Below are 27,118 nucleotides of genomic sequence, written 5' to 3' on the forward strand. Positions count from 1 at the left end.
GTTGTTTTCTTTTTTTATGGAGATGAAAAGATGGACTTCCCAATTGATAATCATGTGAATTTCCTTTGCCATGGAAGTGGAAGCATTAGCCATGATATATAGAGTTAAAAAATTTAGGCATTGCCACTTGGCTTTTTTAGGCAAGCACTCTTGTACCTAGTAAACAAGACATATACATGGATGAGAATATCATGATGGATAACTACCCTTTTAGAGTTTTTCTTCGAGATCATGGTAAGCAAATGGAAAGATCATGGATTGGCAAAACATTTCTCTTGTTAAATAACATAGCAGTGCCCATGGACATTGATGATGAAGCACTTGATGCAACCCTATCCTCCATAGACACAATATCAAAATAAAGTTCAAACATTGTTCGAGAACTAATAGAGGGACTCATGTTCTTGCAACATATAGGCGAATACACAATTGTATCTTTGCTAAGGCATTATGAACCTTTATCATGATACGCGGATGCCTTTGTGATTGATTCAAGGAGCATATCTTACTACAATGCACACTGGATAACAATATAATTGTCGTAGTTGAGAAAAAGCATTGCAAGAGTGGTGATGGACATTTTAGCTCCAATATTACATATTGTAAGATTCTCCATGTTGGTTTGTGGTGGCCCACCATCTTTTAACAAGACACACAAATAGGTTAAATTCTCTCATGAGTGCAAAAGGCATAAACACCCACGACATGTTGATCATAAACCAACCAAGTAAGCCAATTCATTCTGTTGATGTGCTAGATAATGATTATACGTACCAACATGAACAAACCTATCCTTTTGTAACATTAACCAACGAGGTAAACTCTTCCTATAAGTTAACTAAGCAAGACCAACACAATAACTTGACAACCCACATATGATCCACTCCTACTCATTCTCGTTCACTCCACCGCTCTTCAATTTCATCCTAACTCCTAACATGATCCACTACACATCATCCTCATCCAACCCATAAATCCTTTGATTTGCTCTCATCTGCACACCATTCCACCCCCCATAAATCTTTTCCATATTACACTTGCATCTGAATTATCTACATTCACACATGAAGTTATTAGAAGGTGCACTGATATTTGTGATTTTAGATTTTGTCCTCTAGTAAATTGATGAGAATGTGTAATTACTGCATGATGATAAGCATACGTTATTCTAGGGTTTGACAAACCTCTGGTTGTAGTTACTCCTTTGCTTGGATGAGCAAGGCAGGCAGGCAATTGAAAAAGCGCATTGGACTCTTGATGGGCGATAGAGATTCCTTTTCTTGTCCGTTTGAGGAATGTTTCGATCACAGGCGTGCGTGCGTGCGTGTATGTATGATGGGGCGGGTCATCGGCTTGTACATAGGCACGAGAAATAGTGTGAGCCTGGCTTGGGCTTGGTTTGGCCTGCCTAAAGGTGTGTAAATAGTGTGTGGGCTTGCTTGGTCTGTCCATCTCAAGGATCCATATACATATCATGGACCAAGTTTTGAAGAAATTTTCAAAAGGATTATGGTGGGCGAATCATGGGCATGGCCTCATTGACTTCATCTCTGTCCCTATCTCTCTTTCTTTTAACCTCTCGCACAGCTCTAATGGTGGCTACAGAAGAAACTCAGAAGAGAAAGAAGAAGAAAGAAGAAAGAAGAAAGGTGGAGACATGGAAAATCAAGAAACCTTAATAATAACACACAAAAAAGGAGGCTAAGAACAAAAATACCCATTTGCATCAACGGCTAGATTTAATGCCCAAATCCATCCTGTTCTTTTTTGTGTCTGTGTTGTTTCATGCTTGCTCTCTTCCTTCCTGTCTCGTAGGAATCCAAGTTTTCCTCCATAATTATGCCCATTATCATGTCATCACAAATAGCAGAGAAATGGGTCCAGCAAAAGAAGAAATGGAGTGCATATTCCATCTCTTCAAGCAAGATCATGACCATTAGAACTAGGGATTTATATGAATTCTCCGTAATGGTGAGCCTTGAAGAGTATAGGACACTGAGAGAGGTGAAGCAGAGGGTGAAAAACCAAAGGAAAGTATGGTCTCTATGGGAAAGAACTAAGGGCCCAGGATGGTATTCAGAACCTGGTCTATCAAGTATATCAGAGATTAACCTTGTGAATCTGTCTGATTGTATTGAGCTCAAAAAACTGGTCAGGAAAGGTATACATCCAGAAATAAGGTCAAAACTGTGGATGGCCATCTCTGGTGCTTCTAACAAGATCTCTACAGTCCCCAAAACTTATTATAGGGATCTTATCTCTGCTGTTGAAGGAAAATGTACAGATTCAACTCTCCAAATAGATCAAGTATGTGTGCACAACGCATTCTATATACTTGAAGAACATTTTTTGCAACCTTAGGTTTCTTTCTTGCTCATGGATGATGGATTTGATTTCATGTAAACTTGTCTAAGAAAAGGATTTGATTTCTTGTTTTGTTTTGGGTCCTTTTTAGGATATTGCGCGCACATTTCCATCACATCCGCGGCTTGATACCCCGGAAGGGCATGCAGCATTGCGACGCATCCTAGTTGCCTATTCATTCCGGGACTCACAAGTTGGGTATTGTCAGGTGAGATTCTGATAAAAAAACCCCATTGATTATATATATATTACAATTCTATAGGGTTATCTTGTCCAAGAATCCATCTGTTTTAGGGTTATGTGGACCCATGAAGCAGGGGTCAATCTCTGGGTAGGTGACTCTGACATGGTTATGGCTATGCTCGGATCGCATAACAAGATGATCTTCCAAAAAACAGGGCAAAGATAGACTTGCCATTTCATGTAGTTTGGAACATGGTTTTTATGTATAGACATGTTCAACATCAATGGTTTTCATCATGAAATACAGGGTTATCTTGTCCAAGAACCCCATTGATTATATATATATTACAATTCTATAAGGTTATCTTGTCCAAGAATCCATGTGTTTTAGGGTTATGTGGACCCATGTAGCAGGGGTCAATCTCTGGCTAGGTGACTCTGACATGGTTATGGTTATGCTCGGATCGCATAACAAGATGATCTTCCAAAAAACAGGGCAAAGATAGACTTGCCATTTCATGTAGTTTGGAACATGGTTTTTATGTATAGACATGTTCAACATCAATGATTTTCATCATGAAATACAGACATGTTCAACATTAATGATTTTCATCATGAAATGAAGTAGACATAATAATATGGTGGGATGGGAGTTTGGCATAATACATGGTGGTTCCATTCCCTTGCCCATGTAAGATCATAAGGGGTGTGAACTCAATTCTCTCTTCGATTTTAAGAGACCAAAATCAAAATGTTGGGCTGTATAGCAAATGAATTGGGGGTGTTTAAAAAGAAATCTTGGTTTCTATGTAATAATGAAATCACAGGGAATGAATTATGTAGCAGCCCTGTTGCTCTTGGTGATGAAAAATGAAGAGTTGGCTTTCTCGATGCTGGCGGTATTGTTGGAAAATATATTGGTCAAAGATTGCTATAGTGATGATCTCTCTGGTTGTCATGTTGAGCAAAGGGTGTTCAAAGATCTCCTTGTACATAATTGTCCAAGGTAATTGAAACTACCTCAGTTTCCTTTGCCACTCCCTCGTTTGGATTTCAATAATAATAATTGTGATTAGGAATCGGCAACGGTTTGGTTTTGGCTTAACTGGTTTGGCCTTGTCCAAACCAAACTGTTTAAGCCTTAACCGCTTTGGGAGTTTTCAAACTTGAACCAAACCGGTTCCTAAACCGGTTTAGCCAAGCCGATTAAGCCTTAACTGGTTTGGCCCAAATAGGTTCAGTTCGGCTTGAGCCATCCCAAACCGATCTCAAACCGGTTAAGGAAGGTCAAGCCTGAACTGAGCCCTAAGTGTGATATAAATATCCCATCGAAAGATATCTTTATTTGTTGCAGGTTGGTGGAGCACCTAGACAAAGTTGGTTTCGATGTCTCACTTGTTATCACTGAATGGTTTCTATGTCTTTTTGCCAAGAGCCTTCCTTCGGAGGTACTTCCTTTTCTTAACACAGAGTATTGTGCATTATTGATCAGCCGATAGTAGAATAGGCGAGCTACTTGTGTTAAAAGTTGTGGTGAACCAGGGTTTTTTTCATTAGTTCGATACATGAAGGAAATTTGTGGTGTAGTATGTATGGTATCTAAAATGGAAATGTGGAGGATCAAGGAAAGAGTCAAAACCGTTGTGGACGGTTTGGGGGGCTAGTGCCTCAATAATGAGAGAGTCGAGACAATGTTATTCCGTAAGGTATTTATTTATATGCGCGTTAGGAATATAAAATGTGTGGTATGATGGAGTTGAAAAACAAAATCTTAGGACTTGGGAAGAATTGAATGTTGGTAATGGGTTGACGCGGTGTAGTTGCTTTTTTAAACAAAGTTTTTTATCGTTTTGCTTTTGTAATACAGACAGTGATGAGAGTGTGGGATGTGCTTTTCAATGAGGGAGCAAGGGTTCTCCTTAAAGTAGCCTTGGCCATATTCAAGGTAAGGCATAAGAGGCAGGCGTGCCACGACTTGTGTTTTTAGTTAGTTTCTCTCCAAGTTTCAAAGGTTCCGTTGCTTAATGATAGACGTTTTATATCATTAGATAAAGGAAGATGAGATCTTATCCAAGCATACTCTAGGCGAAATCGTCAACCTCTTACAAGAGACAACACGAACTTTCTATGATCCCGATAAGCTTTTGAAGGTAGTTCGTAGTACTCAAGTGTTATGGGTTTTTTATAACATTTTCACCACATGTGATTCAAGCTTTCTCCATTTCTTGTTAGGTTGCCCACGAGATGACATTGGATTCACTCGCAAACCATCGTTCAAAGCATCAAGAAGATGTGATGGAAGAGTTAGAACATAGGCTCCAAAGGATATATTCCATAAATCATTGTGTCAATGAAAAGTGCACATGAAGAACTTGTGGGTACCAACAAACCGTGAACATCACGATCTCCAAGCAAGGAGTTTCATCGTTTGGTGCATAAAAGAAATCTTAAGGTCTACCTTTTGTAACAGAAGAGTAGGCACCTTCTTTGTAAGATAATTATATATATATACACATGCTTCCTTCTTTTTCTTTCGAAACTCGGGAAATCACCGAATTTTTGTGCAAAATGTATTCTTCCATTGTAATAATGTCCATTCTCTCTGACTCTATAGTATACTTCAATCCATGTCCTAGAATTATTGTTGAAGGTTATGATGCCTTGGGTTTTGCTATCTTAAAATAAGAGCGTTGGATATGGATAAATGTATAGACCTAAGGCCCTTTTGACTTTATGTCTCTCAAAAGGAATATCCACCCAAAAAAAAGCTTGCAAAATTTTGTATTGAACCCTTCGTTTTGAAATATTATGTACAAAGTTGATATGATGGACAGCGTCCTAACTTACATTGGTTTTTTTTATCTTATATCACCAAGGCATCCTACTTGCACAATCATGTTTTCTTGTGAACATCCCTTGGTTGAAAGGGTCTAGTACTACGCCTTTCTCTTCGCTATTATTCTTGTCATTGGTACCATAGTAAGGTAAGAGGAAAAATGGGTCAATGACTTGAGCATATTGTACTCGTTTAATTTTGAGGTCATTGATTGTAAAGGTTAGTTATCTATCATCTCATCTCTTTATTTGTATCCTTATGCACCAAGATTGACTCCTCAATTGGCCCATGAATTTGGCAACAAGCTATAGATTATCTCATTATCAATGAAGACTTTAGCTTTACTACCTAGATTTCATGTTGAAGGACCAATACGCTAATTTAGAGTGTTACTTCATATGGCATCCTTAGGCTAACCAAATTAGGAGATATACTTTGAGCAAATGGATGTTACTAATCCAAAAGCATAGGAGAACACTAAATTCAACTTTGGAGCTCACTTAATACCATGCACTAATTTATGTCCTACGAAGGATTGATAACATCTCACTTTATTTGCTTTGTTGACTTGTCAAGGGGTGTCCGTTTAAGTTTGCTAGGGGGCCATGAGAGGTTTGAGCAATACTACTTCATACTAAGGTGTTGCCAGTCAAGCCTCCACTTAAAATTTGAGAATGCTTTTGTAAATTGTTTGATAGTTTTTTGGAGACATTCTTCTCTAGAGGAAAGCCATTGTGGAGTTTAGAAAATATGTGTTCTCAATTTAAAAACAAATGGCGATTCACCAAATCCCATGCAAATATGTGTCAATCATTTTCTTATTTAAATAAGTTGTTCATGACGAGAAAAAGAAAAGAGAGTAGACTTAGGGAGGAATGGCCTTGAAGCCTACCTTCCTTTCTACAAGACAAGATATGTGTTAGCTGGTTCGTCTGGCATTCCAAAAATTGCAATTCGGTTTACGGATTTGACCACAACTCGAGCATCAACAATTTGTAACATAGGCATGTGTTCGCTCTCCTTTGAATCTCTATTAGGAAGACTCTACGCTATCCATTCAACTTCAATCTTAGGCAAAGATGTTTCAACTTTTTACCATGCATGCTCTGATCGAGCCTCTTTTAGTAGGACTCTATGCTAGCTATCCACGATCTATTATAGGAGACTTGTCCGCATCACATGGCACATGAAGTGATGTGGGGAGTTGTTTGCTAACTTTGAGGGTTCAACAAAGGAAGTCGAACGTATGACATTATATATATATATAAACCAATGAAAATGATGGTTATGGAAAGCATATATTAATCGTAATGGTTGATGGGCGAACCTAACATTATGGAAAGATTTCGGGAATCAAGAAGCAAAGGAATAATGTGACAAGTGAGAGCACAAAATGTGAAGGAGGAATGCAACGATGTTATAAATAATAGCTTATTTGCAATTAGGGCGCAAGAGGCGGGCGAAAATGAGTTCAAAAATTTGTTCCAACAAAGGGAATTGGGGGGGGAAGTATATTGAGCTTTTCCGGGATTTTGTGGACTTGCAAAACATTTTCAAGACCAAGGAAAGAAGAGCAAAGAGCAAAGGTCAAAAAGCAAAAAGCAAAGACCAAAGATAAAAAAAGTAAAGACCAAAAAGCAAAGACCAAATACTAGAGACCAAAAAAGCAAAGACCAAAGACCAAAGACCAAAGAATCAAAGAAGCAAAAAAGCAAAAAGCAAAAAGCAAAAAGCAAAAAGCAAAAAACAAAAAACAAAAAACAAAAAGCAAAAACAAATTCAAAATCAGCAACGTAAGAAAAGCTGGGAAAATGAGTAAATAATAATAATAGTATTTTACTTTTTCGAGCCATGGGAAAAAAAAGAGCAACTTTAAAAAGATAAAGAAAAGAAATAGATATGGAAATTGGAAATATCAATAAAAAGCTAAATAAGTAAATAAATAAATAAATAAATAAACAAATAACTAAATAAATAAATAAATGTGAAGCATGCAGAATAAATAAATTAAATTCGTGGAATAAAGAAATTCGAGGCGGGTGATGACGTGGGCGCGTCTACCAATGCAGAAGCCCACCCAAATTATTTTTTTCCAATTTATTTATTTTCATACGAATTTGACATAATTGACAAAGCAAAAAAAATGGGAAAAAACGAATGAGATATCCTTAACCGTCCGATTCCACAGTACAAGATAAATGTTAACCGTCCGATCCTCAAAAGTTTTATTTATTTCTATTTTATTTCTTTTGACCCAAAAAGTAAAGCATTTCAAATTCTCGAAATTTAAGGGGCATAATAAGTCTACGCAAACAAAACATAATAAATATATAAATAGATCGATAAATAAATAAATAAATAGAAAAAGAGAAATAAATAAAGAAAATAGAAAAAGATAAATAAATAAATAAATAGAAAAAGATAAATAAATAAATAAATAGAAAAAGATAAATAAATAAATAAATAGAAAAAGATAAATAAATAAATAAATAGAAAAAGATAAATAAATAAATAGATAAAGTGATAAATAAATAAATAAGCTAACTAAAGAGATAAATAAATAACTAAATATGATTTCAAATTTAAATCGACAAATAAAACAAATTATTACTAAAAGTTTTCGAATAAGTTTGAATTTGAATAATAAATATTAAGAATTAAGAATTTTAAAAACTCGTCATCATCATCACTCTTCTTCTGCTTCTGCTTCTTCTTCTTCTTCTTCTTCTTCTGTCTGTCTGTGTGGCTATGGCGGCTCCCTCCATTCTGTCTCTGTCTCTGTGCAAACCCTAAAAAATCCATCTAAACCCTAAATTTCATTCGGCCAATCATCTCTTCTGCACACACACACACACACACACACACTCTCTCTCTCTCTCTCTCCTGTGTCCTGTGTGCGCTCGATCTTTTCTAGCCCTAACCACTAGGTAGACCATAACGTTTCCATTTCCTTTCTTCCTCATTCATCTCTCTGGCTATGGCGGCTCACTCCGTGTAAAACAGAACCTTCCCCATTCTCGTCTTCTTTACTTCTGTCTGTCTCTATCTCTGTCTGTCTATGGCGGCTCTCTCAGTTTAATCTCAAATTCCCTTCTCTTCATTTCGTGTAAAAGAGAACAAAGACCTATGGCTATGGCGGCTCTCTCAGTTTAATCTCAAATTTCCTTCTCCACTTCTGCTCATTCGTCTGCGTTAGCTTTCTCTTTCTCTCTCTCTCTCTCTCTGCTCCATTGCAACCATGGCTCTTCCTGATAAGCTTCTCAACAGCTTCTCCGTGCTCTCCTGCAAGCATCCCAAGCTCTACTGGTGCGGCGGCGCCATACTCTTCCTCCTCCTATTGCTTCTCTTAGTCTTCCCCCTCCTTCATACGCTCCTTCTCTTCTTCACCCCTCTCATCCTCTCCACGTCGCTCTGCATCTTCGCCTTCTTCACTGTCAATCCCTACCTCGCAGACGCAGACGCGGAATTAGAGAGGCAAGCTCGCCTCAGTAATCCGAGCTCCCATAGCCATCTCATCTCAGAAAGAAAAACCAAATCCGCAGAGAAGAATCCAGCTGCTGCTCTATCCTCTCTTTCGTCCGTCTCCGCTCCGTTTCTTGCTTCTCCTTCGTCGGTTTCTTCTTGGTTCCATAGTTCTTCTTCGTCGATCTCTGCATGGTTTAATCCTTCTTCTCCTGTTGCTTCCACGTCGTATCATCGTCCTTCGTCATCCGTTCCTACTTCGTTTAATCCTTCTCTTCCTGCAAGACATGCTTCTGCTTCAAACACTAGAGCTTCCATGCCGATTTCTTACCCACCCAGTCCATTTCGACCTTCCGTTAATATGTACGGACCTTCTGCGTCCGCCGCATCTTCATCTCCGTCTCCTATGAATACCGCAACTTCCATGGAAACTTCGACGAATTCATGGTGTAGTTGGATGAACGGTCTCAATGACATTGGAAAGGCTTGGCTCGAAAAGAAGCTGAAAGAAGAAGGGGTAGCCTTATCAGATCCTGCAGACAGAGAAACTCTTGTCTCTCTTCTTCAAGGATCGTTTTCAGAGTTCGTAGTCAATCCTTCATTATCCCAGGCTGTGAGCTCTAACAAGTTGTCGCAGATCAACGAAAATGAAGATGAAAGAAAAGAAGAAAAGGAAGAAGGGATGAGCACCAAGCAGACTGTAGAGACAAGCGATGGAGCTTTAACCTGCTGCGCTGATCTGAAAGCAAGTTATGCAGATTCAGCTGACGCTGCCGGTGGAGTATTAAAAATGGAAGCAGAGAAAGGCCTCGGAATAATACAACATGAAGGCGATGGCAATGATGTAACTGCTGCTGCTGCTGCTGCTGCTACAGCGCGAACCGGATCTACGGAGAAGGTCCTGGAAGCTTCTAGAAGGATCATCAATGCAGTGAAAGTGTTGGGAGCTTCCGGAAAAGATGAGAAACAGAAGGACAGATCAATCCTCTCCCCATTCAGGCAGTCTAAATCTCGTCGAGAGGGGCCTGCATTGGCATCGTCTGATACCAAGGCGGCATTATCGACATCGTTGGAGCCTGACGAGATTGCATTCACAACTTCATCATCACAATCACTCCCCAAACCATCGTCATTGGCAGATCTGTTGAGCACATCATCAGAATCCACTGTATTGTCGTTGCCATCATCATCTTCATCATCACTTCTGTCAGAATCCTGTCTGACTTCTTCTTCATCATCATCGTCATCGTGTCCAACAGTAGCATCGTCCTGTGAATCTTCAACCCATCCACCAGTCATCCCTACAAACAATGCTTCGCCCATGTCTTCTTCGAAGCTTCCTCGTAAGTTCATCGAGGAATCACGAAGCAAAGCGAATAACAGCAATGTATCTCACACTCCAACCATTGGATTTGGGCCTGTGCCACCTGTTTCTGAGGATCAGGAATGTTCGGGGAACCCAAAACCAGTAGCAGAATCTCATGTTGATATAGGTCCCAAGTTTGATGAAGATTGTGATGGGGGTGAAAACGGTCATGAAGATGACGGGCTCGAAGTAGAGGAAGCACAAGCTCTGGTTCGGAGCGAATTCAAAATGCTGGAGATGGAGATTGAAGAGGTTGCATCCAAGCTTCCCAAACTTGATGAGTTTCTTAACACATTCCAGAAGACTCAGCCTTCATCTGTGAGAACCCCTTCTAAGCAGTCGGATTCTGGTTCTACTGTGGGCAATTTTGCTTCTCCTACTTCGTCTTCCCTGGCCCGATCTGTGCGTTTTCCATCTCTGAAATAGCTTTTTTTTCGTCCTCCTGTTCAATCTGTAGCTTTTGACTCCAAGTATTTTGTTTTCCTATCTTTGCTTCTTGGATTCTTTTCAATGGCCAGCAGTCTCATGCATAAACATACATTTTGGAATGTTTTTGTTGATGATCACCCCAATCTATGTAACAACTACAAGGCAACAAAAGATCTTTTGTTTTTTTGAAATTAACCTGTATTTTGTGGCTACTTTGTGGTATAGTGTGCTGTTTGTTCTCGTGTAAATTGTAGCCTACATTGATTGGTGATGTTTTTGTTCATTTTTGGTCTGATGATTTTTTATGTGATGTTCCATCCCAAATGAATGAATAAATAAATTTTGTAGCGGATGCAATGTGTTGTAATGTCTCAATTAATGAATATGTTTAGTGAATTCTTAAGCTATCAATTCTGTATTACTCAGTCATCGTGATTCAGGTACCAATTGAGTTATACTATGTCAGGTAATGAAAATTCAATGACCAAGGGAATTGTGGTAAGAAATTTATTCATAGCTAATTAATGAAATGGTTGAATCAAATTGTGAATTCCTATCCATTATGTATTACTCAGTCATCATGATTCAGGTACCAATTGAGTTATATAATATGTCAATTAATGAAAATTCAATGACTACGGGAATTGTGATAAGTAATTTATCCAGAGCTAATTAATTAAATGGTGTGCCCTGCCTGAATTGAAATGTGTCCATCCAGAGCTGTTGTATTTCTTCAATGCATGTTGAAAAGTTCTTCATACCACCTCTTTTGAATCACTATGATGTGATAATGAATATGTTCTTAAAGTTGAGTTGTCATTCACCTCCTATATGATGATGGCATCATGTTTATGGAGAATCTCTATCCCTGGGAATTGAGGAAATAAATCTTATTGTATTATGTGTTTGCTCTTTCAATACAAATATGCATTTACAATCTGCACTGTTTTCCAATTAGCTGATTGCTCCTATATCTTCAATAAAGCTTCTATAAAAAGCGTCAATGTTCACCAGTATCTGCATTTGTACAGTAAATATTCAGCATCAACAAGAAAGCTGCACTTTGTTTCTCGTTGAATCCGTTTGCGAATTCAAACGCTTGTCTACCGAGCCCAATATGACCCCAATTTCTACAAGCCCCCAACATGGTAGTCCACAAAACAAGATTAGGTTGGAAGGGCATTTGATTCATCATCATAATGGCCTTTTCGAGCTGTCCTGCACGAGCGAGACAATCTATCATAGAACTAAAATGATCAAAGGATGAACCACCTTTAGGATCCATGTTCACCACATGAAAGAGCATTAAGCCCTCATCCACAAGACCAATATGAGCACATGCGGTTAAAATACTAAGCAATATAACTCCATCATCTTCTGTACCTTCCTCTTCCATTTTCTTGAGTAGATACATGACATTACTTTTATCACCATAGGAGGCGTATCCAGTAATCAATGTCGTCCATGTGACGATGCTTCGGTCTGGTAGCCTTTCAAGCTGATCATGGGCTTCAGTTAAGTTGCCACATTTGGCATACATATCCACTAGCGAATTTCCGATAATTCTGTCAGCTTCATGCCCTTTCTTTACTAGTTCAATATGTGTTCCTTGGCCTCCTTTGATATCTCCGCTATTACTTGAAGCTTTCAGTATGGAAAGCAAAGTGACTGCATTAGGGGATATACCCTCAAGTGCCATCATTCCCAAACATCTCAATGCTTTTTCACAATAACCTTGTTCGACATATCCGGTGATTAATGCAGTCCATGACACAACATTGTGCAAGGTCGATTTTGTAAAGCATATTTCAGCTTCAATGATAGAGCAACAGTTAGTATACATGACGACTAATGCCGTGGAAACTGATATCTCTTTGTCGGTGCCCATTTTAGTACAATCTGTATGTACTTTACGCCCCCATCGTATAGATCCCGAGGTATTACATGCCTTCAAGATACTCACAAAAATTCTTGTGTTGGTGCCCATACCTTCAACTTGCATTTGCTCCAAACAAGTAAATGCATCCTCAGCGAGACCCTGTTCTGCACAAGCTGCAATTATGACACCCCAAGACATATCATCCCGAATACTCAATAGCTCAAAAACCTTGTTTCCTTCTTCAAGCGATCCACATTTCGCATACATGTCGATTATATGGTTACCCACAAACGTATCTTGATCGAATCCCAGTTTAATAATTATGTTATGAGATTCACGGCCCAAGTCCATGCATCCCGAAAGAGTGCATGCTTTGAAGCAACATGTCAATGTTACAGCATTGGGTGATATACCATCTAGTTGCATCTGTTGTATGGAGTTGTGTATCTCAGTAATAAAACCTTGTTCTGCATACCCCACAATAAGTAATGTCCATGAAACTACAGTGCGGACCTTTTGCTCATAGAACACATAGCATGCTTCTTCAAATGCCCCATATTTCATGTACATATCAATTAAACTGGTTCCAAGAGAATTGTCTTCTTCCAGTTGCCCTTTTGCAATCTGGATATGCATTTCTTGGCCCTTTTGTTGATTCTCCAAGTGGCAACAAGCCTTTAACCACAGAATGTATGAAGACACATTCGCAAGAATTCCCTCATCATACATATATGACGATAGGTTTAGGGCTTCCTCATGGTGTCCATGTTCTATATAACCAGAAATCAACGCATTCCAAGTGACCACATCTCGGTTCGAAACCTCATCAAACAGTTTTATGGCATCTAGCAAGAGGCCAAATCTCCCATAAACATCTACCAAAGCATTCTGAATGAATGTATCCTTTTCGAAACCTTGTTTGGTAATATCCAGATGCAATTCTTGGAGCTTCTTCACATTTTCTCCTCCGCTGCCACATGCTTTCACGCAACAGACATATGTGACTTCATTCGGAGAGATACCATTCAATCGCATGTCTTCTAAGAAGCTCAGGGCCTTCTCATTGAACCCAAATTCGACATGCCCAGCGATAAAAGAAGTCCAGAAAACAACATTCTTGACTTGCACTGCAAGAAAAATAGCCGCAGCTTCGGAAATTGAACCACATTTCAAATACATATATAACAATATCTCATTCATGAATGGGTTCCTTTCAAAGCCTGTTTTGATAACCTCAGTATGTATGTCTTGACCATTGTTTAACGCACCTATATTTCCACATCCTTTCATGGTGCAAGCAAATGTTATAGCACTCGGTGAAACACCTTCAAGTTGCATATTTTGAATGCATTCCAATACTTCTTCTACATATCCACGTTCAGCATAGCCTGAAATAATTGAATTCCACGACACCACATCCCTGAATGGCATGTCGAGAAGCACTCTCGAAGCTTCTTCGAATATGCAACATTTACTATACATATCTATCAAACCACTGCAAAGAAATGGATCCTCATCCAACCCCTTCATAACAAGATTTGCATGAATTTCTTGTCCTTTGCTCAAGTATTTAAGGTTGGCACAAGATTTTAAGGCTGCTTGTAGTGTAAAACCACTAGGATATACATGGGCTTTCTCCATGTTATGAAATACATCAAGAGCATTATGGAAATCACCATATCCAATGTATCCTTGTATCAGAGATGTCCAAGAATGCTCGTTTGGGTCTGCCAGTTTCCCAAAAACCTGCCAAGCTTCGCTCATGCATCCACAATCTACTAACATGGGAATCATGTAATTTCCCAGCACTTCATGTGAATCTAATCCATTGCTACAAATTCTGTTAAACACATTCCTAGCATTTTCTAGGGTTTTCTCTTTTCTACACCGTTGTATGATGTGCAAAAAGCCTTCAACCAGCATAGGTTCAAGCATAACTTTTCAATAAACTTTCTGAGCTTCCTACATTACTCCACAGTTCTCTTAAAACACACACATTCCTACCATTTTCTCAGGCGGTTTTGTCTTTTGTCCACTTTTGTATCATGTGAAAAAACTGCCCAACAAACATAGATTCAAATATAAGCTTTTGTCATTTACTAGCATAGCACTTTGTGTGATTCCCATCCATTACTACAGATTGATGTTTGGGTTTAGGGTTTAGGGTAATCCCAATCATTTTCTAGGGTGGTTTTCCCATTCTTGCATCCTATGCAACAAAATTGCCCAACAAATACAGGTTCAAACATAAAGTTTTCAACGTTCGACCAACATACCACTTTGGGTGATTCACATACATTAAAATACAAATTGCTCTTGAAACACAAATTTCCCTATCATTTTCTATGTGAGATTTGTCTTTTCTATACTGTCCTATCATATGCAGGAAAAGTGCCCAACAAGCATAGGTTCCAACATAGATCAAACTGATATCTGGTTCAAGCAGATGCATTAACATGTTTCACTTCAAATTTCTTCCATTCTTTTTTTGCATACCTTTGTCATCACAAGCTTTCTCTGCGTCAGCCTATTCCTTCACACGTGAAAGTTATGAAGGAGTTGATGTGATCAGAGAGCATGCTTGGGCACTCAAAACACTTGACAATTACAATTTACCATGTGAGTGAAACAGAGGATCCATTTCCTCATTAATGCCCAAGATCAAGGCAATGAGTTTCAGGGGACTCGATCATATATTTTGAAACTCTCAAGAGAGGCAGGACCCCAATGTCTAATGTTCTTCTCAGCTTCCGAAAAATTGCCGATCGATACCCTTCCCTCCCGAACCATCGATTTCTCGTTATTCCCATGCATGCCCCTAAGTCTTCACTATCGCTTTCTCTTTCACATTTGGTTGTACGGTCCAATATTGGCCTCTCTATGGAATATCTATCTATCTATCTACCTATCTATCCTTCGATAGGAGCCCTCTATCGAGTTAAAATAACGAAAACATAGGGGTGTTTCGAGAAATAATGGAAAACTCTGTTCGGTTCCCCGCCCACCCTTGTCTTTTTTTCTCGTTATGATTCTGCTCTTACTTACCCTCAAGACATTTGCACCTAGGTTCTGTGGGTTTTCTTAGCTTAATGTATGGTAAAGTTAAACTTAGAGCTTCAAATAAAAAGAGTGTATGTTGTGTAGCTTAATGTGTGGTAAACGTTAAACTTAGAACTTCGAATTCAAAGAGTGTTGTTGAACTGAGGTATTAGGATGATCATTTTGACCTCTTTGATAGATATAATAAAATAAACGAGATCCCCCTTGACTTGGAACCTTGTGCATCTTGAGATTTTGCATGATCATTTGCATACATGCTCACAGTTTTAAACTAGTTGGATGGCCGGTCGGATTGATCAAATCTTACTTTTAATTCTTCTAACCTTTGTTGTACTGTCTATATTTGCATGCGTTCACCCAAGAAATTTTGAAAAACTAGATTTTGAAAAACACTTCAATGAGTAAGCACTAGATCCAATGAGCTCCATGAACTTCGAAATGCACATATAATTGGAAAATGTTGACCATATATTTGTTTGAACCTTAGAAATGTCATCTAATAGAAATGAAACTACGAAACACGTAAGTTTAAAATCACTCGGCACATCAATTATTTAGTCTACATATATGCTTGATTACATTTTGAGAAGCGGTACCAATTTGTCTATAATGACGAACCCATGTTAAAATTATAGTTTTGCATGGGGCAAAGAGGAGGGCAAAGTTGATAGATTGATCATCAACACGTGAATTGGAGAAAAGGCCCTCTTCTCGACAATATACAATAAATACCGATTGGTTGTAGGTTTTGATAAGTTTCCTTAAAAATATGACCTAATTTATTAAAAACAATAGAGAATATCTTATTGGATTCCAACATTCCTTAATTAGTAGTGTTCCCGTAAGATTTTATAATCCATATAAATAGTCTCCCCTGCATGATTCCGATATAAGTTTAACAATATTTCCTAATGCTAAAATATTAAAGACATTATGACCACCAACCTTATTACTTTATTAAATAAAATACTAGACTTTCTATTTAGACCCCCCCTCTCCTAAATTTTAAGAACAATAAGGAGTTCAATAGTGCTATTAGTTGTAGATAAGACTTATATCTCCATGGTTGAGTAGTTCTTCTTGACCATTGATAAACATCATCTAGTGCAATAAAATACTCGACACCACATGGGTTCGTACAATTGCAACAACATGCTACAAATCGAAAGGTCTGAAGTGTCAACAAAACATGTGAAACTCCCATTTTTGATCAAGAGGTTGTCTCATTGGTGCTTGTGAAAGCAAGGTTTTTGGAGCCTACAAGGTCTTGTCCTCTACCATTGTCCATGTGAAAGGTGTTTGATGAACCACAATGTATAGAGGGGTGACAAATTCTATAAGGTAATGCAACATTTGATGGTGCCACCGAATTTGGCAAAGGAACAAATTTGTATTATCCAAGGCGTCCGAAATCGCTTCTAGTTTCTTAAGGTCTAACAAGATACCGTCCTTGATGAAATGGCCAAGCATTATTCCATTGATATTGTTGGATTGAGATTGAGAGAGCCCTCGCCAATTTGATAGGCATGAGTGTGTACAAGGCTCATGAATGGATTCAACACCATGTGGCAGACCGATCCAAAGTTGTACCCTACAATCCAAATAGTTTGTGTCACCTAATGTGTAAGGGGCAAGAACTTTAGTGACTTTATGTGCGGAAGAGGTACACTTTTTTTATGTAGTTGTGGAATACTAGACACATGTAAGTTTAATGTCATAGTACAAAATTGCACATGAGATTTCAACTCGTACTACACCTTGCCATTACAATTCGGTCCATATACCATGTGGGTGTTAGAGCATTGTGGGAATATTTCCCTAGTAGGAGAGAATTGAGAATGAAGCACAATTAGTGTACTAGGTATCACACTCAAGGTAAATATATTGCTCAGATAATAAGATCAACTATCCACCTTGTGTGTGAACACACACTCCTTGAGAGAATTAGCACGTGTATTGGAGCCCACGATTGATTTGAGAATGGGAGATGCATTTACATTGAACCAAGTGGATACCTTAGATATCTCACTCACTCTCCCATCTTCCATAGAAGTTATACATAAACCAATCCCTCATTTGTGTGGTGGGTTGATTATAGTTTATTTTCTTTACTCTCTCTCTCTCTCGTGAAAACACACAATTTTATTAATAAATGTGTGTAAAAAACACTTACAATGGGTGTGACAATGGGATATAGTCACCCACTAACTACACTACATGGGTAGTGGAACATGTTGAATTGCCAATAAGTAAGATGAACACTCCACCAAGGAAAGAATTTCCACTTGCTCCAATAAAGAAAACATCTCTCTCTGAAAAAGATCTGGACCAATTTGGGAAGTTACTCCTACAAATGTGCAATTGTACTGGATTGCTTATTACAAATGGTATTTCCTTATGGCCCAACACTAATGGTTTTACATGTAGAAAACGCAATGGAAATAGTGTGATTGACTATGTGCTACTTTCTGAAGGTATTTTGGATCGTATACATAAATTCTCACTTGGTGAATGAACACCGGAATCTGATCACAGGCCTTTATATATTGATCTCAAATGTATGCATAAGTTTGATTGTGAGAAGGCTATTGAAGATAATAAACAACCGCACTTGAGCATGAACCTTAAGCGAGCACCCATGTATTCCAAGATGGTTGAGGATATGTTACAAATGACAAAGATACAACATGGTGTCACACTAGAATGGAAACGGGAAGCTTTCAAGAAAGTCATTCTCTCCTATACAAACAAATGTTTTTAGACCAACTGCACATCTTGGAAATGCATCAAGAAACTTAAGAAAAAATGGTTTGATAAAGAATGTCCTAAAGCTTGAAAGTGCCTTATGGTTTTGGATGTAGTTAAGAATAAAGAGAATTACCAAAAGCATTTGCATGAGTATAAAAGGTTTATTCAAAGAAAGAGAATAATATAGGAAGTTACTCAACAATTTATCCAAACGCAAGAGAAAGCACATGCATGTGCTAAATTTTGGGGATATAAAGGGGAAACGTGTTGAGAGTTATGGTGACTTAACTCTTCACAACTTGTCTATGCATTGTAAGAATTTATATGAGTTATCTCTTGCTGGAAAGATGATGTGTTATGGTTCTCTTTCACATATGTCTCCCTTCTTTACAATTGAAGATATATGCATAAGATTTACGAAATTGGCCTCTTGAAAGGCAAGCAATCGCTGAAATGCTCAAATGGGCGGGAAAGGAAGCACATGTATGGATAAGCGATGTCATGGGCACACCAACGCTAGACTACGACAAAACACAGATGACAAGGCTACGACCGATAAGGTTACGAATGTGGAACTCGATGTGATGAGGCTAGAAACTTGAGAAGTTGGGAGCGATGAGATGAGGAACTTAAGACGCTAGGAACAAATACAAGAACATAAAGATAAAATTGTAAATCAAGGAGAGAAGATGGGGCTAAACAAGAATACTAGATTGATGTGTTAGTGACTGGTGTTGAATCCCTTGAAAGGGATCAAGGAGGTTACAAGTATTTATACTGTGAGTCCAAGTACATGCATTAGAATATCGGGAGAATATTCGAGAGAATATTCTAGAACCCTCTAGTTCTAGAACTTTCTGAAAACTCCTAGAACTTGAAATAGATAATCTACGAAAATATACATAACACGACCATGTATTTAAATGTGTTGGTTACAACATAACACTTGACTATATATGTCAAGAGGTCAAGAGTTCAAAACTTGACATGACTGTTGTCATGTTTGTGACATTATCCTCCCCTTTACAATTGTGTTTTCGAAAGCGTGGTGTACGTTGAGGAGTGAGTGACCATGAGCAGTAACCAGAAATAGGAGCATGGATGAACGCAAGAGACCATGATGGGTGGCCCTCACCGGAGACTAGAACACCAACGGGCGTGAGTGACCATGTACAATCCTCACCGGAGACTGTAACACCAATGTGAGTGTGAGCAACCACGTTTGGTCCTCATCGGGAATTGGAACACCAACAGGCATGAGCAACCATGTACGGTCCTCACTGGAGACTGGAACACCAACATGAGTGACCATGTGCGGTCCTCACCGGAGACATGAACACCAATGGAAATGAGCGACCATGTGCGGTCCTCACCAGGAATTGGAACACCAATGGGCGTGAGCAACCATGTGAGGTCCTCACCGGGAACTGGAACACCAACGAGCGTGAGAGACCAAGTATGGTCCTCACCGGAGATGCGAACACGAAAGGGCGTGAGTGACCATGTGTGGTCCTCACCGGAGACATGAACACCAACGGACGTGAGCGACCCTGCACGGTCCTCACCGGGAACTGGAACACTTGGCGACAATGAAGGCTAGGCAAAGTAGTGTTGATGACGACAGCAAGAGGGTTGAAGATGATGATGTTGAAGACGAAGCAATGAAGGCAATGATGTTGATGAAGCGACTTTGGAAGCAAGGACTTTGACTATGGTAGTGATGGAAGCAGAGAAAGAGATGAAGAGGATAATAAACATAGAGATCAAGATGTTGAAGTTCTAAAGAAACACAAAGACACATATACAAAGGATGACAGAAAACACAAAGATAGGGATGAAGGTGATAATAGACGTAGAGAAAGGGACGAAGATAATAAGAAACACATAGATAGAGATGAAAATGGTAGGAAACACAAGGAGAAGGATGACAATGACAAAAAATGCAAAGATATGGATGTGGAAGATGATAAGGAGTGTAGAGATAGAGATGATGATTAGAAGAAACTAGGAGATAGAGATGTGAAGGATGAGAAGAATCTAAAAGACAAAGACGATGATGAGAAGAAACTAAGAGATAGAGATGGCAAGGAAGATAGAAAACAAAGGGATGTTGATGATGGTAACTCTAGAACCAATGATAGTGATGATGGTAATTCTAGAAGCAAGGGCGATGACGAAGACGGGTAATGCTTCTAGTTGGAAGGGATTCAAACAATCACGGGCACACCAACGCTAGACTACGACAAAGCACAGATGACAAGGCTACGACCTTATTACGAATGTGGAACTCGACGTGATGAGGCTAGAAACTCGAGAAGTTGGGAACGATGAGATGAGGAACTTAAGACACTAGGAGCAAATACAAGAGCATAAAGATAAAGTTGTAAATCAAGGAGAGAAGATGGGGCTAAACAAGAATACTGGATTGATGTGTTAGTGACTGGTGTTGAATCCCTTGAAAGGAATCAAGGAGGTTACAAGTATTTATACTGTGAGTCCAAGTACATGCATTAGAATATTCTGGAGAATATTCGAGAGAATATTCTAGAACCCTCTAGTTCTAGAACTTTCTAAAAACTCCTAGAACTTGAAATAGATAATCTACGAAAATATACATAACACGACCATGTATTTAAATGTGTTGGTTACAACATAACACTTGACTATATATGTCAAGAGGTCAAGAGTTCAAATCTTGACATGACTGTTGTCATGTCTATGACAAACGATATGTTTAATGATGCATTGCAACATGGTATGTCGTACGATTGGACTACAAATTGGATCAAACCTTTACATAAAAGTGGAGATGTAAATAATGTAAACAACTATCGAACCATCATGGTTGGCTCATTAATGGCAAAACTATTTGGATGTATAATGGAATCAAAGATAAGTGTATGGGCTGAAAAAAATGGTAAGAGAGCTTATGGACAAGTTAGCTTTCGAAAACACCATAGCACCATTGATCACCTTGTCACCCTTTGAGTATTAATGGAGGAAAGTCGCCTTAGAGGTAAAGGCTTATATTGTTACTTTGTAGACTTCAAGAAAGCTTTTGATATGGTACCTAGTGAGCATCTTTGGAGAGGAATGGAAGAACTTGAGGTGCCAAGGGAATATATGTTTTCAATTTCCTGAATTTATGAGAAGGTTATATGTTGTGTGCGTATAGAGATAAACTTTCAGATTTTTTCAAAAGCACTATTGGTGTTAAGTAAGGATGCCCACTCTCACCAACACTATTTGGTCTATGCATTGAAGAATTGGAAGAAATGGTTACCAAGTTTGTAAAGGAAGATTTTGTTGAAGAAGTTGCCATTGGGAATGTTGTGATTATGCTTTTGCTATATGCAGATGATGTAGTGCTTTTTGCAAATACTTTAGGAGATGCAAAAAAGCTTATGAAGGCATGGGAAATTTTTTGCATGCATACTAAATTAAGTGTCAATAGCTCTAAAACAAAGATTATGCTTGTGAAGAGCCAAAAAAGAGATAAACAACAACGAGCCACTTGAATATGTGGAAAGCTTTAAATATCTTGGCCTTTAAGTTCTTTCAAATCATAGATGGAATGAATGTGCTACACGCCGCTTAGAGGCGGGTAAGCAAGCATACTATGCATTTGAGAACACATGCATTATGTACAACAATGAGCCACTTGATTGTGTGGAAAGCTTCAAATATCTTGGCCTTGAAGTGCCTTAAAATCATAGATGGAATGAATGTGCTACACGCCGCTTAGAGGCGGGTAAGCGAGCATACTATGCATTTGAGAACACATGCAATCTTGGAGATATTAATTGTTGGGTCCTTAAGAAATATCATTTCGACACTTTGGTGACACTGGTTCTTCTCTATGGGGTGGAAGTATGGGGCGGTAGCATCCCTAAATCTATGTGAAAAGAATTTGAAAATGTCCAAAATCATTTTCTTACAAAGTTTCTACAAGTTAAGAATCAAACGCCCAACACCCTCCTCCTTGTGACGGGATCGCTTCCCATTGAGATCATGGCCATGGAAAGGGTTGTTGAATACATGCTTAAGGTTCAAAAAAGTTCCTCACATCAATTTCCTAGAATTGCATGGGAAGTAAGCAAAAAGATCCAAAAGACGCATAAAAGCAAAATTTTGTGTTCCGGTTGGATGCAAGATATAGAAAAATGGTTTGGTAGATGGGATGCGAGACACTTACTTCATGATGCATCACTAGATTCCTCTGTAAATGAGGCCTTTTTGCAACACCAATGTATCACGACATGGGACAAATGTGGAGGCTCACGCTTCACATATTATACTACAGATGTTGCACCTAACTACAAAACCATATTCTTTGTGGGATGGGGAAACCGTACACATCGATACATGTTAGAGTCCATACCGTTATCTGCCATTCAAACCATTGCTTCCATGCGACTTAGCTCACATAGAGACAGGGCGTTGGGGCACAAGTGATGAGAGTGGTCGGTTATGTACACTTTTCCCGAAACAAGTTCGCGAGTTTGAGTATCACAGTTTGATACAATGCTCTGCCTTTGATCATATTCGACCATGTGTTCTGCATCTCTTCGACCGAGCCCAATCCTTGCATGAATTCCTCTCACAACCACAATGTGCACTCTCTCTTGCAATATTCATTGGTAAAGTTCTTGAACATCGAGAGTCACTACTCACTTTCACACATTTCATGTGAAATGTGTTGGGAAATCGGTCTCTCCTAATGGGATCCAATGATGAATAAGGAGGACCCGGTGAGAATCGGAAGAGATCCGGAAACCGGATCGGTGGACCCAGTGAGAACTGGAAGGGAAGACAAATTTGTAAATATGTCTTGAATAAGCCCATTGAGGCTATATTTGTAAATAGCCCTAAGTTCATATAACTATAAATATGACTTAGGGCAATCACTTTATGTGTGTGTGGGTGATTGTGTTGTCATATTGCTGCAACTGTTGTATAGAGAGAGGGAGAGAGAGAGATACAAAGCGATACTCTGTTGTAACCGCCATTGTGTGAAGAAATAGAGCTCGAGGTCGTTGCCTCCAAGTCTCTGATTGTACCCCTTCCCTTCTCTTCATAGTGATAGTTCAGAGTCTTTGGGCTCCCGTGGTTTTTCACTATTAGGGTTTTCCACGTAAACATCTTGTGTCATTTTCTTGTGTACTCTCCACTTCCCATTTCTATGTTTGATTCTTAAAGAAGTGATTTACTACTCGGTTGTGGCCGAACGATATTCCGTGCATTTCTCTTCAAAGTGGTATCAGAGCGAACAACACAGGAAATGGAAGAATGTTACAGCGGCATGTTCAAGCTCACCAGCTCCAACTACTCAGTGTGGAAGTTGAAGATGAGGGACATGCTGGTGGTTAAAGATCTTTGGTTGCCGGTTCAGTTTGGGGACAAGAGACCGGATAAGATCGATGCCATGGTGTGGGAGATGATGCACATGAAGACGACGACATACATCCGGTACTTCGTCGACATGAGCCTGTACAACAACTTCAATGAAGAGAGCAAGGCTCATGAACTCTGGGAGAAGATTAGCATCATGTTCCAGAACAAGAATGCCGTTAATCGGGTTTTGGCATTTCGGAAGCTAGTGAGGCTCCGGTACCAAGACGGCTCCAGTATGGTGGAACACATGAATGCCTTCTAGGGGTTGATACACCAAGCAACCTCATTGGAAGCACCTCTCGCCGATGAGGTACTTGCTCTACTCTTGCTCGGTTCCCTCCCGGATAGCTGGGAGACGTTAGTTGTCACGTTGGGCAACGCCAGGCTGGAAGGAAAAAAATTATCCCTAGCAAGAGTCAAGTTGAGCTTGCTAGATGAGGAGGCGTGTCAGAAAGACAAGGAGGTGATCTCCGATGCCAAAGCCCTCCTTAGCGAATTGGAACGCGGAAGACAAAGGAATCGGAGTCCCCATAACCGGGAAAAGTCGGGGACACGGTCAAAGTCAAGGGGGAGGCCCACTTGCTTCTATTGTGGCAAGCTGGGGTACTTCCAGAAGACTTGTCGGCATTTCCGAAAAGACAAGGGAACCGACAATATCGATTCGAAGAAGTCACCGAACCAAAACGGTTCAGATCGGCGACGCTCGAACCGGAAGGGAACGACGGTGATTGCGGCAAGTGAAGAAGAACTAATGCTCATATTCGAGGAGAGTGAGTTGAACCTTGCCGTCGATGAGACAATGTGGGTTGTCGATTCCGAAGCGTCGTTCCACCTTACTCCGGACCAGAAATGCTTCTCATCCTACGCAGTCAGTGAGCACGGTTGTGTCCGGATGGGGAATGAAGGGACATGCTGAATTATTAGCATAGGAGATGTGTTGTTGACGACATCAACCGGATGCAAATTGATGCTGAAGGATGTCCAACATGTTCCAGAGGTTCAACTGAACCTGATATCAGCTGATCGGCTAGATGATGAAGGCTACACAGGTAGCATCCGGAACGGTGTCATGAAGTTCTTCAAAGGGAGCTTAATAGTGGCTCGAGCCCGGAAGATCAACACACTGTACTTGATGCATGCCCGGATATGCCGGGAAGAAGTGAACGTAGCATCTGACACTATCGGTGAGCTGTGGCACAGAAGACTGTGTCACATGAGTGAGAAGGGGATGAAGAGGCTTGCCGAAGACAACCTCATTTCGATGAAGGATGTGCAACTTGAGAAGTGCACGGACTGCCTGGTCGACAAGCAAAACCGAACCTCCTTCCGGTCAAGACCACCGAAGAGACGGAATGCACCATTGGAGCTGGTGTATACCGATGTGTGTCAAGTAGACACAAAGTCACATGCTGGATCGCAGTACTTCGTGACGTTCATAGATGACCACAATCAGAAGATGTGGGTCTCACCATTGAAGATGAAGGATCAGGTGCTAACCATCTTCAAGGAGCTCCATGTGAGAGTGGAAAGAGAAACCGGCCGGAAGCTGAAGGCGGTTCGAGCAGATAATAGAGGTGAATACCGGGGGCAGTTCGAGGAGTACTGCCGGTCAAAGGGAATCCGGCTCGAATTTACCGTAGCAAAGATGCTGGAACTAAATGGGCTGGCTGAAAGGATGAACTGGACCATAATGGAGAGAGTCTGGAGCATGCTCGCACATGCGAAGTTACCCAAGACATTTTGGGTTGAGGCACTGACGATGACGACCTATGTGATAAACACATCACCCTTAGTACCGTTGTCGTGAAGAATTTCGGCCAGAGGCGGAAACCGGGAAATATTGGCTACATCGGCGGGGTGCAGCATGTGCGCTCACCCTTGTACATTTAGTGTGAATAACGAGGGCACCTTTATGGCACCGAAGAGTAATCAAGTCGGGACAAGAATCCCATGTAATAAGGGATTTTATCCCACGATGCTACGGATCCCTCTCCTTGTTCTATAAAAGGAAGGGAGCGCCCTTGGTGAAGGGGTTGCCCATTTTTGGTAGTAGGGTATACCGTTAGAGGAAGAAACGTTCTCTCTTCCTCTTTCTTTTCTCTAGTTTCAGGGTTTCTTCTTGTTCTCCTCTGCTTCTTCTTCGTTGTTCTGTGTGTCAAGCCTTGGCATCTAGTGTTTCTGTTTTTTGCCCTGTTCTCTGTGCAAGACCCCGCTCGGCGTGACAAGCCCAAGAGCTCCCCGACTGGCGGCTTGGCAGTAGACAATAGTTGTATCCTATGCTACCTAGGTCCGGTTCGAAGTCGGTGTTGAATCTCGTTGTCTTGTAAATACATATACATTTGGTTGTGCATATTCGTGTCTCTGTTGGTGTGTGTGTGTGTGTGTGTGAATCAATGTTGCGTGCCTGTTCTCTCTCTCTCTCTCTCCCTTTGGTTGCTTCCGGTGTGCTTCTGGGATGCCCCGGAAATGGTGAAGCACGACTTCCTACGCTCCGTCACTCCCTAGTCCAAGACCCCCGTGGTCCCGCCTAGAATTCTACACGTACCCGCGAAACTTCGCGACATCTTTGGTGAACCCGACGTGAAAGGCGGCAATGGAGGATGGAGTCGGAAGGTGATGACCTCGCGGAGACGGTGGCCGAAGTGGTGTTGGAGTTTGCACGAGTGGTGATGAGGCGAGAAGCAGCGCAACAATCTATTGAGCGAGTGGTCAAAAGAGTCGGCCGTTTCAATGGGGACAAGGTCCCATTTTACTTGGAAGCCTACAACGCGGAAATGGTAGTGCGTGGCGTAGACGAGGCGTTGAGGTTGGAGTTCTTCTGTCGGGTCGTAGCTGTCCGGATGCATGCGGTAGTAAAGGAGCTCCGTGAAGCTCATAGTTCGTGGGAGGCCTTCGAAGAGGCGCTCCTGAAGGCATACGAAGGGCAGCCGAAAGGTCGGGGAAGGCGTGACTTCGACCAATGGATATCATCGGCAAAGACCCATTGGGGCGCGATGAAGGCGTTCAAGGAGTTTGAGCGATGCTTCACTCGGCTCCCAGAGCGAGAACAAAGATCGGTGGGGCTGGACAAGGTCTTGTTGTTCGTTAGGTCGAACGACCGAGCGGAACGGGAGGCCATCGGAATTGAGCTCGAGGACGATGATGGAGCGAATGGCCTTACCGAGGATATCGTCGGCAAAGACCCACTGGGGCGCGATGAAGGCGTTCAAGGAGTTCGAGCGACGCTTCACTCGGCTCCCAGAGCGGGAACAAAGATCGGTGGGGGTGGACAAGGTCCTGTTGTTCGTTAGATCGATCGACCGAGCGGAATGGGAGGCCATCGGAATTGAGCTCGAGGATGACGATGGAGCGAATGTCCTTACCGAGGACTAGTTGGAAGTTGAACGAGTGTGCGGAC

The 27,118-nt window shown here is 40.5% G+C and overlaps 3 protein-coding genes across 3 annotated transcripts; 2 read left to right on the forward strand and 1 right to left on the reverse strand.

Annotated features, from left to right (window-relative positions):
- Nucleotides 1-1,652: 1,652 nt before the first annotated feature.
- LOC147862203 (uncharacterized) lies at nt 1,653-5,404 on the forward strand. The gene is made up of 7 exons (XM_087323007.1): nt 1,653-2,307; nt 2,456-2,572; nt 3,375-3,553; nt 3,902-3,995; nt 4,415-4,492; nt 4,596-4,697; nt 4,780-5,404. The coding sequence occupies exons 1-7, from the start codon at nt 1,840-1,842 to the stop codon at nt 4,912-4,914; spliced, it is 1,173 nt and encodes a 390-aa protein (XP_087179133.1). The 5' UTR covers nt 1,653-1,839; the 3' UTR covers nt 4,915-5,404.
- A 2,920-nt stretch (nt 5,405-8,324) lies between these two features.
- LOC147862204 (uncharacterized) lies at nt 8,325-10,851 on the forward strand. Its single transcript, XM_087322943.1, has 2 exons — nt 8,325-8,433; nt 8,580-10,851. Exon 2 carries the CDS (start codon nt 8,622-8,624, stop codon nt 10,635-10,637), a length of 2,016 nt encoding a protein of 671 aa, XP_087179069.1. The 5' UTR covers nt 8,325-8,433; nt 8,580-8,621; the 3' UTR covers nt 10,638-10,851.
- A 519-nt stretch (nt 10,852-11,370) lies between these two features.
- LOC147862205 (pentatricopeptide repeat-containing protein At2g39620-like) lies at nt 11,371-15,193 on the reverse strand. Its single transcript, XM_087323109.1, has one exon. The coding sequence runs from the start codon at nt 14,452-14,454 to the stop codon at nt 11,641-11,643; it is 2,814 nt and encodes a 937-aa protein (XP_087179235.1). The 5' UTR covers nt 14,455-15,193; the 3' UTR covers nt 11,371-11,640.
- Between the last annotated feature and the right edge of the window lie 11,925 nt (nt 15,194-27,118).

The sequence above is a fragment of the Azolla caroliniana genome, unplaced genomic scaffold (assembly GCF_043228905.1).
Source record: "Azolla caroliniana isolate FFs.n. ecotype wild unplaced genomic scaffold, voAzoCaro1.0.p SCAF_7, whole genome shotgun sequence".
NCBI lineage: Eukaryota > Viridiplantae > Streptophyta > Polypodiopsida > Salviniales > Salviniaceae > Azolla > Azolla caroliniana.